Genomic DNA, 12,827 nt, shown 5'->3' on the forward strand with positions numbered 1-12,827 from the left:
GAAATCCTTTTGAGAAGAAGGGAAAAAACAAGATGAAAAGCCAGAGCAAAACACTAGTCTTCTCTGCTCTCCTCCTAAGTCTTCTTGCCACGTCCTTGCACGTGGCATCGACCCCATCGGGAGAAGTTGGTAAACATTCCTCTCTCTCTACTATTAGACTAGATATTAAGTTACCATAGGTAAATCTTACCTTTAACCAAAAAAAAAAAAAAAAAGTTACCATAGGTAAGACAGACAGATGAACAGATTCCTCATGTCTTCATTATTGGGTAATTATATTCGCTCGCACCGAAGTCCTTTTGAGAAGAAGGGAAAAACAAGATGCAGAGCCCAAGCAAAACTCTAGTCTTCTGTGCTCTCCTTCTAAGTCTTCTTGCCACGTCCTTGCATGCGGCATCGACCCCATCTGGAGAAGTTGGTAATCACTCCTCTCTCTCTCTCTCTCTCTCTCTCTCTCTCTCTCTCTCTCTCTCTGTATGTCATGGTGGTTTTGGCTTTTGATTTTGACGATGTCGTTAGAGGATGAGACTGGCTTCAGTTACATAGTCGGGAGTGAGAGGGGACCAGAGAACTGGGGATATCTGGAGGAAGAATGGAGAGCATGCAGTGAAGGACGGATGCAATCTCCAATTGACTTGGCAAGAGAGTATGTGGAAGTGATTCCACACTTGTGGGACCTAAGGAGGAATTACAAGCCAAGCTATGCCTACGTCATGAATAGAGGCCATGATCTTCGGGTAAAACCGACCAGAATTATGATGATCCCCGCCTTTTTTCTTCGAAAAACATGCTAACATGGGAAATGCTGACAATTCCAAGCCCTGGTTTCCTTAGAAAAGTGTTAATTCCTCAATTTTAACAAGAGCAAATGAGTAGGTATTTGACGCAATATTTATCTTGAACTTCTAATATTTCATTTCGGAAAAAGTATGAATAACGTCATTTTTAAATCACCTTATTTAATTTTCAAGATATTCAAGATTTGAATTAATTAATTTTCTGATTTAAAGTGGAGTTTAGACCTTGCCATGCTCCAAGGTGTTCTGTGTCCTACGTATGCAAAAAATGCATAAGTAGCTCCCAATCGATATGACTACTGAATAGGAAAACGGATCTTGGAACAACTTCAACTTTCATGACTTGGGTTTGTTTATTTGTTTGTTTTTTTTTCCTAAACCTTCTCCGACATGTATAATACAATATGCTCAGAAGCTTTAACGAAAATCTCATTATGGACCCACATGACTATGGTAAAAGCTAGTAAATATTCGCCCTTTCACTTCATTTAATCTGTAATAAGTGTCCAACTTTCTTTGTATCGATTGCAGCTTCGGTGGGACGATGGAAGGGCAGGGTCGATTGAGGTTGATGGCAGAGAATACTTCTTGCAACAATGTCATTGGCACCACCCTTCCGAGCATGCCATCGATGGCAAAAGGTCTCTCTTTCTCAATTCGTATGAACACGAGCATGCTACTTTCAGTACTTCTCAAAAGTACTGCTGCAACATTTACGAAGTGTTTGGCAAACTCCTTACTTACGGCTACGTCGCATTCACAGCTATAGAGATTTTAAGAGTAGTGTTTTACCCTACTTTGAGGCATTATAATTTTAAAAAGTGTTGCCAAATTGACAATCCACTTCACTTTATATAATAGTAACATTGCAACAAGGTTACCGCACCTAAGAGCTAAGGAATGTAATTTCCTATAAGCTGCTTTAAGCTGTTACAGCTGTGAGGCTCTTGCAATCTTAGAAAAGCTGATTGTTGAGGAAAGACAATTACATTCGTAAGCATAACCTTAGGGGGAAAAAACGAAAGGGTTAAGCACAAATTTTTATCGTTTTTGCAATTTGGTTTTCTAACTTTTATTTTGGGTAGTTAAGTCCTCTAACTTTCTGGGTTTATGCAACTCCGTCCTCTAACTCTTTTTTCTTTTCTTTTTTAATAACTAAATCCTTTAACTTTTTGGATTTGTGCAATCAAATAATTTGACTTTCTTGATGTGTGCAATTGAGTGCTTTGTTGACCCATCATAACAATTAATGTCAAATTAGGATTCGTTTTCCTTGTTTTGTCCGTTTGTTTTCTGTTCAATTGATGCCGAGTTAGCATCACGTGTCGTTTTGTGTCACATAAGTCACGTCATTAATTAATTTGATAATTTAGTTAAAATAGTTGATCGAAGGATTTGGTTGCACAAATTACAAAAGTTAGAGGTCTTGATTGCATATAAGAAAACTTGGAGGATCAACACTCCACCCCCCCCCCTAAAAAAAAGTTGCAGTTCCCTTCTTATTTGGTTGGTTTTTGTTTGTTTATTTTTTATTTTTGGTTTTTGCCCTCATCCGGCCTCTACACTTGGCACCACAAGCACCTTGTGTCCTCAAGACAATGTTAAAAAAATTATCGTCTTAGTATTTTCAACATCTCATATTGACAGAGTTAATGGAAGTATTTGATTGTACTAATTTGATAAGCTCTGGAAGTTGATTGTAATATTCATAATTTTTATGATTTGATTTCACTTTTGTGATTAATTGCGCACTTGTCCCATTTTGTGGCTCAATATGTTGATGAAATTGGAAAATGTTTTTGTGTAGGTATCAATTGGAGCTTCACATGGTTCACTCAACTTTAGATGCAGAGGTTGCGGGCAACACTGTTGTTGTTGGACTACTGTACGAGATAGGCGAACCTAATGCTTTTATTAGCGAGGTTTGCAAAAATTTCTTATACAAAACAACTAGAATCAATGCGTGCGCCGCTATGAAATTTGTATTAAACTTTGACCTTTTTTCAAGTGTTTGGGTGTCAAGTAGTTTTGGGAAAAGTACCAAAAAGTCTTAAACCTATTGCATTGATACCAATTCAATCCTAAACTTTTCAATTTGATCAATTCAGACCTAAACCTTTCCATCCGGCCAATTTTGGTCGGCCGGCGTTGACATGGACATCGGCCGGTGGGACGCTTACATGGAAATTTTAATATTTTTTATATATTTTTTTGAATTTTTAGTAATTTTTTCCTTTTTCTTTTCTTTTTTTTCTTTTTTTTTTTTTTTCCTTTTCTTTTCTTCCTTCTTCCTCCTTGGACTCTTCCGGTGGTGGCCGGCCAGCCTCGGTGAGGCTCGTCGGCCACCGGGCGAGGGCCACGAAGCCCTTGCCTGCCATCGGCGAGGGTCACGGCCCTCGCCCGGCCTCTCCCAAGGCTGCCGACAATGCTCATGGAGAGCGGTCCAGCAACGTCTTGGCGGTTGTGGACCTCCTCGACCAAGACCTTCTCCTCATTGACAGGATTATCGTCCACGGCGTCTCCGACACACCCCTCCATGTGGCCTCCGTTCACGGCCACGCCGACCTCGTCCGAGAGCTGTTGCGCCGCGCCCCCCGATTCGCCTCCGAGCAGGACTCCTGGGGCAACTTGCTGCTCCACCTAGCCGTTGGCAAGGGCCACAGCAAGATCGTGGGCGAGCTCCTGTTGGCCTCACCCGCAGCCGGCGAGGCTAGCCTCACCCAGATCCGGGTGAAGCCGCCTTGCCCGCGGCCCCGGGCAAGGTTGAGCGAGGGCCACGAAGCCCTCGCCAGCCGCCGGCGAGGCTCTCGGCCTCACCTAGGGCCGCGGGCGGGCTGGCCTCGCCCAGATCCGGTGAAGCGCCTTGCCGGCGGCCCTGGGAGAGGCCGGGCGAGGCCGCGACCCTCGCCCGGCCAGTGAGGCGAGGACTTCGAGGCCCTCACCTAGTGGCTGGCGAGCCTCACCGGAGGCTGGCTGGCCTCCGCCGGAACAGTCTAAGTAGGAAGAAGGAAGAAAAGAAAAGGAAAAGGAAAAAATTACTAAAAATTCCAAAAAATCAAAAAATATTTTTAAAAAATATTAAAAATTGCCACCTTAACATCCGGTCACCAGCCGATGTCCACGTCAGCGCCGGCCGGCCAAAATTGGCCGGATGGACTGAATTGGTACCGATGTAAAAAGGTTTAGGATTGAATTGGTCCAATTGAAAAGTTTATGACTTAATTGGTATCGATGCAATAGGTTTATGACTTTTTGGTACTTTACTCAATAGTTTTTTAATCTAAAAGCAGTGGGTACTTTTTATGTTTTGTATGCATTTACAGTTTGAGACATTGAAAAGGTTTTTTTTTTTTTTTAATGAGAAGAATAAACTAAAGTGGACGACAAAGATGAGTTATTTTCTTTAAAAGGTTGTAGACGATGGAAGGGTTAATATATTCTTACTTGAATCTTTCGGGAATCTCCATTTAAAGATAATCTTATTGGTAATACAATAATCTTACAATTATATTTCTGTGATGGTGCATTTGACAATTTGATGATGTGCAGGTGTTGAGGCGCATAACATGCGAAACACATGGAGAAGAAATGGAAGCTGGGGAAGAGATAGAAGTGGGGGTGATTGACCCAAGGGAGATCATCAGGGGTGAACACAGTTACTACAGATACATGGGCTCTCTCACCACTCCTCCCTGCACAGAAGGTGTCAAATGGATCGTCAACAAGCAGGTAAACCCCAGAAGGCGTCGATGTTTCACCAGATCAGCAATGCTTAAAAAGTGTAAATTCTAATGTTGTAAGTAATTTCTAAACTAACCATTCCTTGTTCATTGTTCACCAGCCCAGCAGTGTCATAGAGGAACAAATCTGGTCGCTGAGACGTCTTGTTCACGATGTAAGTACCCTAAGTTTCTCGGCCACATTGTTCCATCAAAACCTTAGTGGTTACTGTAAGACGCAAATTGCGCAAACCCCAAGATCTCCATAACTAGAACAAAAACATGCATGATTGAGTAGAAAGAATTGACGCACCTGTTTTGGAATCCACTGTTCTTAAAGCAGAAACGAAAACACAATGTTCCACGCACAAGTCTTTCTCCTCTATTGCCCTTTGTATCACTGGTTCAATGAGGCGGTCCCCTCACGTGTAGCGTTAGGTAAACACCCATTAGGTGAGGATATATGTGAGAATTAGGATTAGAGGAGAGATTTGAGCACTATTTATAGAGTTTCCAGCCAGTCCCCTCATTACGGGCCAGCTCAACTCGGCCCACACACTAGCCAGCCCATATTAGACTAATTAAGAAACCTACTATCTCACCTTAGACCAAACCCCGTAAAACGATAAACGTTAAACGGTAAATTACAATATCAATCAATGTAGTCCACAATTAGAAAAACTCTTACAGTTACATCCCTGATTAAGATTTACCGCTACGACATGTTGCATGTAATTTTCTCATGTTCGAAAGATGATTACGAAATGCAGGGTGCCTGGAATAATGCTAGACCTATTCAACCACTGAATGGACGAGATATCCAGCTGTACAAACCAGATTCAGAGAGAAGTAATGAATCGATGACATCTCTACGTATCGATGCTGCTGCAAGTTGAAAGTACTCCTTTCAATAACGGTCTTCGGCTGATAAGCTTATGTCTAGTGTTAGCCTGTTGAATAATGGTACGGTAGGTTGCAAATGATGTAATAAAATCCAATGATGCAGCACATGTAAACTGTCTTTGAGAACAGAGTAGGGTGCTTCGCTAATCTTGTTAACAAGTGGTCGTCAAAAGGGAAAAGTGCACTTTATCAGTTGCTCTTCTAATGGAACTGAGTCATTCCTAATATATTTCTTGTTGCTTTGCACCTTTGTGACCCCGAAAAATGGATAAATTCCTAGAACAGAGTGGAAGAAGGGAGGAGATTCTTGAATGAGGAAAGGGACCCAATGACACCAAAAGGATTGAAGGAGGAGCCATATGAGGTGAAAATCAAAATACAATAAGGTGGGCGAAAAGATGAATATAATTTCATTGAGAAAGTATGTACAGTCCATTCATTTTTCAATGTTCACCGGATGATGTTTAGGAAAAATGACCCGACATATACACCAATATGTACGTAGTCGCCCGGCATTATCAAGTGAGCTATATCGTATAACTCAAAAGTGGCACGTGTAGTCACAAGTCTCCCACAATATGACTATGAAGAAAATGCTCGGTAAATGAAATAATCGAGATGAAATAATTTAACAAACGATAAATCTTACATCATAGTATATTAAAAGGTCGACACTCGAGACTTTTAAAACCTCAAATGCACTCCTTGTATGAAATACAAATGATGTTCACTACTCTTTGCATAAATTTCAATGAAATACACAAGGCATCCATGACAAAATATGAGGGATGTCATAAATCCACGGCATATTTGATGAAAGGCATATAGAAGATTTCCGAAAGACATTCGCGTATGAGAGAGTCTGGAATTTATTAGCGACCAGATCATTTGCGCCATTACGAATTAATTTCTAGAACCATCAACCGCACGCTGCAATTGCAGAATCTCATGGACCAGCCCAGCCAAGGTGAGACTTGAGGTCCATCCTACCCCCATTGCCTTCTTCGCCTTCTCCGCGGGCTCCTTGACTCTCCCCCTCCTCTGCCTCCCTTCATCGGCCACGGCCCAACAACTCCTCCACACCCTCCCTTCACGTTCTCCTTCCGCACCCTCGCCAGCGCTCCCCCTGCGCGCCACCCCATCGGATCCTCCACCCTGACCCTCGCCACCTCCACCACCAGTATCTCGTTGCACGAGTAGTCCGCAAACATGGGGCTCGTCAGCGGTGGGACCCGTGCAGATCGAGGGGTTGCGACAGGATGAGCGTCTGCAGGGCCCAGCTCCCTAACAGGAAACCTCGTCCCTTGTTTCGCTTCTCGTACTTGTTCTCCGAGATCCACCGCTCGAGATCTTGGAGCTGGCTTCCTTGAAAAACCCAAACAAACGTTCTCTTTGCCCAAAGCAAGCTCTTTCAGCTCAGTAGGCGTTAGGTTGCATAGGCTTCCCAGGCAAGTAAAGTATTAGAATATGCAAATAATAATCATTCATTCATCTAACAGCTTAAAATTTTAGAATAATTGACAGTGATCCCACCAAATTTTCACATGAAATCAGCACTGGAGGTCCTGATTTCGAGTCTTTCCAAGCCTCAATATTTTCTATGCTTAGTACTAGGCAAATGACTGCACTAAACATGAAGGGATTTTACGCCCTGAACCTCGAGCACGCACACGTTCCTCGGTGGTCGACTAATTTGCGACGTTCCCAGGACGCGTCGTCAACCTAATCGATTATGCACATGCGGAAGCGAAATAAATAATCTTCAGACAACAAACAAACAAGGAACATAAAAGCATGATAACAAATTTCATAAACACACCTATATAAACAAACCAGGTCAGCCCTACAAAGTTATGTACAGGAGGTCAAGATCCAAAAAGGACTATCAAGCTAACCCTACCCCGGACCCTCCTACTTGGGATCCGGGTCCACTACGACATCATTAGGGATGTCGAGGTCTAGAGGGTCAGCAACCTCCTCTACTTCGGGTTCCTGCTCATCCTCGGGCAATTGGTTCTCTGTGATATTTGCAATAATAGCGGTGTCCACAACAAGGTCGAGTACCACCTCACCCTCACCCTCGACAGCAGGTCTGTCGAAACCATCCACAGGACCTTCCCGAACTCCACTAGGTCCATGACGAAACCAAGCTTTGAATCAATGAGGTACCAACTGAGGTTGGCCCTCATTGACCTAGATCGTAGTCACAACGAGCTCGCGGGTCCAAGGATTCCCGAGGACAGGCAAGATGGTATGCTCGGTCTTCGCCTCCTATAGCCACCCAAAATGGACATGGCGCACCTCCATCTAGGGACCTATAAAGAATTTAAACCACGACAGAGTGAGACAATATCTCAGCAAGTCTACACCCTAAACCCCGATTAGGTAGACAATACACCTAGAGGTAGCATAAGCACACATCAAATGAGACTTACCTCACCTCAGCACCTCCTCGCACATTAGTATAGTTCATATAACATATGCATACAGTCAATGTACTTAGTAATTGGAACACTTCAACTCACATCTCAATCAATTACTGGGGTCCTGATTATAAGGCCAAATTGTTATGACACGTTACATTCTATGCCACACAATTTTGTTCCATAATTAAGCGCGGTCAATTCACCCAATCAAGCGTTCCAATTAGTTACTACCCAACAGCCACGACCAACTCAATAGTCAGCGGTCTTTTGGCATAGCCGGGCGTCGTCTCGCCCCATCGAGCATGGCAACGTCTACTTCTAGACGACATTCCCGAAGGAGCATCGGCCCAGCCTCCATTGTGACCGGCATCCATTGATGTGGAGCATTCCCGAAGGAGCATTGTTCGAAATAAAAGCTCGTGACGGGTTTTCATAATGATCACACGCACATCTAATCATGGCCAAGGACATTGTGCTTTGCACTCAAATGCCTCAATTTAAATAATGTGCTTGACCTATTTTCTTCATATTAAAAACACCCGGTAAAATAATTGTACATGGGTACACGATCAGATTGAACCATAAAATGTGATATCCTCTCTTTTTAAAAATCCCACTATTTTATATAGTACCTAAAACAATTTTTGGCGTAAAAAACTGACACCTAATATTTTTATAATTAAATACCAAAATTCCATACTTTTGAAATAATAAATCAAAAATCATCAATCATCAATCAATTGCATAAATTAGCACTCAATTGCACAAACCAATTGCATCGCGACGATTAGCACAAAATTCTAACAACCGGCTATCCCGGTATAATTTCCACTAATTTATAAATAATTAAATAAATTACCAAATAATTAAATAAATTGCAAAATAATTAAATAAAGCACTAGTTAAGCTAAATACACTAATCTAACCACCTAATTGGACTAACTAAATTAATCTACCTAGGCTAGATGTACATAACCTACTAAACTAACTAATTAACTCAACTAACTACCTAATTGGCCTAACTAACTAATTTAATTTAACCAAACAAGCTAACTAATTACACTAATCACACTTAGCTTAAACTAACCCTTCCCTAAGCATAATTAACCCCCTAATTAAGGTTTAGCAAGTTAACTCACTGGATTAGTAAATAAATTAGTTCACAGCAACGGCAACGCGGAGGCGAGTAAGACTCGGTCTATGGCGACATCAAACGAGGTCCGGAAGGGCCCGAAAAGCCTAGCAAACCTCACAGTTTGCTCCTAGCTTTACTTCTGTCTAAGGCTAAAGCAAGCTGGCTTAGGTTGACGCAGGCGAGAGGAGGGCAGTTAGGCGAGCGGGGTGGTTGGAGTTGGGACGAGCGAGCTGGCAATCGAGCTGGACGCCTGTTGGACTGAGGTGGATGGCAGAATGACATGGACAGGCACAGGGACGATGGCGACGAAGTAAGGTGGACACAGACTGACGGGACGAGCAGGCTCGCGACAAGCGCAACTGGAGGTGAGCGGTGTCTGGTGCAGCGACTTAGACAGATAGTGGAGGGCTGGCGATGGCAGTATGCTTTGGTGAGGATAGTTGCTGGTTTGCTTTGTGTTGGAGCTAGAAATGGAGATTGAAGCAAGGAAGAAGAAGATGGAGTTGCTGTAGCTGGAAGGGGGGGGGGGACAAGAAGCCTTTAAAGTCAAGCCAAAAGATCTAAACACTCAGGTAGAAGCCCCCTAAGACTTCAGCCTTGATCCATAGCCATTTCCCCTCCTAATTTCTCCAACACGCCAAGGATTGATGCCCAAATGTTGCAGCCCCCATGACCTACGAATTTCAAGTGTTCCACTTCAATTTCACACCAAGTTCACTCCAATTAACCTCAATTCAATGGCCAAAATGCTAAGGAGGAAGCCCACACCACTTTCCATAATTTCCTTCACCATTTGATTTGTCTCGAATGCCAAAATTACACCCAAAAATGGTCATCTGAATATCCCGGCTTTAAATTGTTTTGATTTTTCACCGAAAATCCGGACTCCTTGAAAATTCTTCAAAGGATGAGTCGACACCCCAAAAATAAATCATGACACGCCATAACTTTTGATTCCTGAAACTGGCTTCAATTTTGTGGTTAATTTCAACCGAACGCGATTTTAGCGTAACCTAACCTACCGATAGCTTTTATAAATTTTTAGCGCTTTTAACCCATGGTTGATTATTTTCGATCCACATTGTGCATCTCTAACTCATAGGCGACTCTCAGTTGTCATGAAAATCTTGAGGTTTTAATTACAGACATCGGGTGCAGAATCGACAAAAAAATCGGTTTAGTGCCATTTGATAAGAATTTTGCAATCAAATGGAATTACCCACACTTTAATTACATGCCTCTGTTGAATTGTCTTTTCTCTAGTCTCTAGTCGATTTTAACAATGCCGTATTGATCATTGCAGATTAGCACAGTCGAGCAATCAATTTATGATCGAATTCTCAAATCAGTCGCGTTTATATTCCTTTACGGCTTTACCTAATAGATTAGTTATCTACTAAATGATCAGTTCAGAGAAAAAGACTATAAGCACGTCGATGAAAACCCAATTCATATTATCAGGACAATGTCAAAAATTAGGATGTCACAAGGGGTGTGTTAGAATATGTAAATAATAACCACACCCTCATCTAACGATTTGACCTTTAGAATAATTTGCAGTGGTCCTACTAAATTCTCACACATAGAACACAGAGCTAGGCCCTTGCATGGACATAATCTGATTTAATTGTGACTTCCCTACATTCTTCACTTAATTTATAAACTTCAACCTTATATTGAATTTAAGATAGTGTTAGTTGTATAAAAATTAGTTAACATATATGCACGATTTTCCCCACCTAAATCGCTTTTTCCTAGTTGATGATTAGAATATATCGATTAAGTCACATAAATCTAATTTCAATTGTTCTTATTTGTTCTTTCAACTTGTCATATATGCTTGGATTTTCTACAACGAAATATTTCCTTTATTGCACATGATAATCAATTCTTTGGTGCAAAGTAAGTATGCAGTTTTGTTCCTTTCCATATTCACATTGAGTGATGTGAGTCACGGGTCGGTACTTCCTTGATCGCAAAATAACCTGTGTAGCGCTTGGCAAGCAGAATTCAGAGGTTAGCCTTTGATCAATAGTTAATATCATAGTCCATGATTCTCCCGTACTCATGAATCCTTATGAGTGAAGTTTGTAGTTATTGGGAGGGGGGAGTACACTATCGGTGCCAAAAGTCGTGTGCGACGCTTACTTTGGTGCCAAAAGTTTATGTTGGATGACTTAAGTGCCAAATTGGAGGAAAACAATCACTTTGGTGCCACCGACAATAGATTCCGGCCAAAATGATTACGTGGCTTTTATATTTAAAAAAAAAAAAAATCAAGAAGCCTTTTAAACGACGTCGTTTTCTGTCATCCTTAAGAAAACGATGTTGTTTTGCCGTCAGATTTGGATGGCCTCACAAAAAAAAAAAAATGCCGCACAGCTCATTTGGGATTGAAATTAGGGTTTTTTTATATTCAATCCTTGCAGACCTAGCTTGCTCGGCCATCGTCACTTAGCCTTCATCATAGTTGCTCGACTAGGTGAGCAAGGAGAGGCTAAGGTTGTTTCTCGGGCAAGAAGTGATGGGAAAATAGGAGGTGAGGGCGGAGGAGGAGGAGGAAGAAGGGGAGTCGAAGGTGCAGAGAGAGAGAGAAAACGAGTAGTGCGAAGGAAACAAGGAGGGCGCAGATAGAGATGGTGGATTGAGCTCGCTTAAAGAGTGGCTGGTGCTAGTGTTGTTCTTCGGGGAAGAAGACAACGCTGCCATGCCTTCTCTCTCTCTCTCTCTCTCTCTCTCTCTCTCGATTTGGGGATTTAGGGTTTGGAGGATTTCTTTGGCGAGTGTTGGAGAAGAAATGACAACCGTGGTTACAAAGCCGAGCTGAAGTTTCATTATGGGGCCATAAGTGCTAGCTAGCCTAGCAAGAGACTGGTGGGGAGGCTTTCCGAGTTCGAGGAGGTTACCAATGAGTGGAAGAGGCCGCGGACCGGGTGGGACGTTGGAGGGAGCCTTTTTGATTCTCGCTGCAACGAAAGAGAGAACTTGGATCAAGCCCCACAGTAAGTGAAGGCACAAAATCAAGACCAAGTAATCCATGGCAGGCTTATGAGGCTTGCCTCTTTGTGAATCTCCAGAGGTGTGTGTTCTTCTCTTTCTTCTGTCATATAATGGCCATTGTAGAGTTCCTATCGCATTTCTTTCTGCTTTCTCCAGAACATTACTATCGCTTTCACTCAAGCCTAACTTTTTGTCATGATTAGCCATTAAAATTCTGCTATTTTTTACCACTGGCCATGATGGCTCCACTAGATAAGAGCTCCGTTGATCCTTGTCCAAAAGTGAGGGATTTGAAATCCAGTGGAGGCACTTGGTGTCTTACGCGGGATGTCGGGGTGGTGGGTGCTCCGCTAGCGTCTCTCCAGGTTTGCTCGGCTGACTGCCGGCTGTACAGGGTTCCTGGGTCATAAAAAAAAAATCTGCTATTTTTACCTCAAAAAAAGATAATGCTGCTCTTGGTTTTATAAGACAGATTGCTTTCAATCGGGTCATTAGTGCCTTTGTTACAGGTGACAGAGATTCAAACCTTCGAAAACTAAGATTTCCGATTAAAAGGACAGTTGTTAAAATCTAAGATTCATCTTGCTCAAAAAAATAAAAATAAAAAATCTAAGATTCATAAGTTTTGCATTTTTTTGAATAACTGGACTAAAAGCAAAGTAGTCATTTAACGCTAGAATTCTTGTAGTTCCTAGATATTTGTGTTTTCCTCGTTTTACAGGAGTAAACGGATCGATTCAAAAGGTGGTTGCTACGAATCTCCACTATTAAAGTCATGGACCGCAGACAAATAAAGGATGTGTTACTGGTAGATCCAAAGCAAGCAGGGACCAGTTCCTCTTACTCG

The 12,827-nt window shown here is 42.2% G+C and overlaps 1 protein-coding gene across 1 annotated transcript; it reads left to right on the forward strand.

Moving 5' to 3' along the window:
- The first annotated feature begins 271 nt into the window (after positions 1 to 271).
- LOC120293069 (alpha carbonic anhydrase 7-like) lies at positions 272 to 5,645 on the forward strand. Its single transcript, XM_039311787.1, has 7 exons — positions 272 to 418; positions 520 to 737; positions 1,329 to 1,438; positions 2,605 to 2,719; positions 4,347 to 4,526; positions 4,639 to 4,692; positions 5,287 to 5,645. The coding sequence occupies exons 1-7, from the start codon at positions 322 to 324 to the stop codon at positions 5,410 to 5,412; spliced, it is 900 nt and encodes a 299-aa protein (XP_039167721.1). The 5' UTR covers positions 272 to 321; the 3' UTR covers positions 5,413 to 5,645.
- Positions 5,646 to 12,827: the final 7,182 nt, after the last annotated feature.

The sequence above is a fragment of the Eucalyptus grandis genome, chromosome 1 (genome assembly GCF_016545825.1).
Source record: "Eucalyptus grandis isolate ANBG69807.140 chromosome 1, ASM1654582v1, whole genome shotgun sequence".
Classification (NCBI taxonomy): domain Eukaryota; kingdom Viridiplantae; phylum Streptophyta; class Magnoliopsida; order Myrtales; family Myrtaceae; genus Eucalyptus; species Eucalyptus grandis.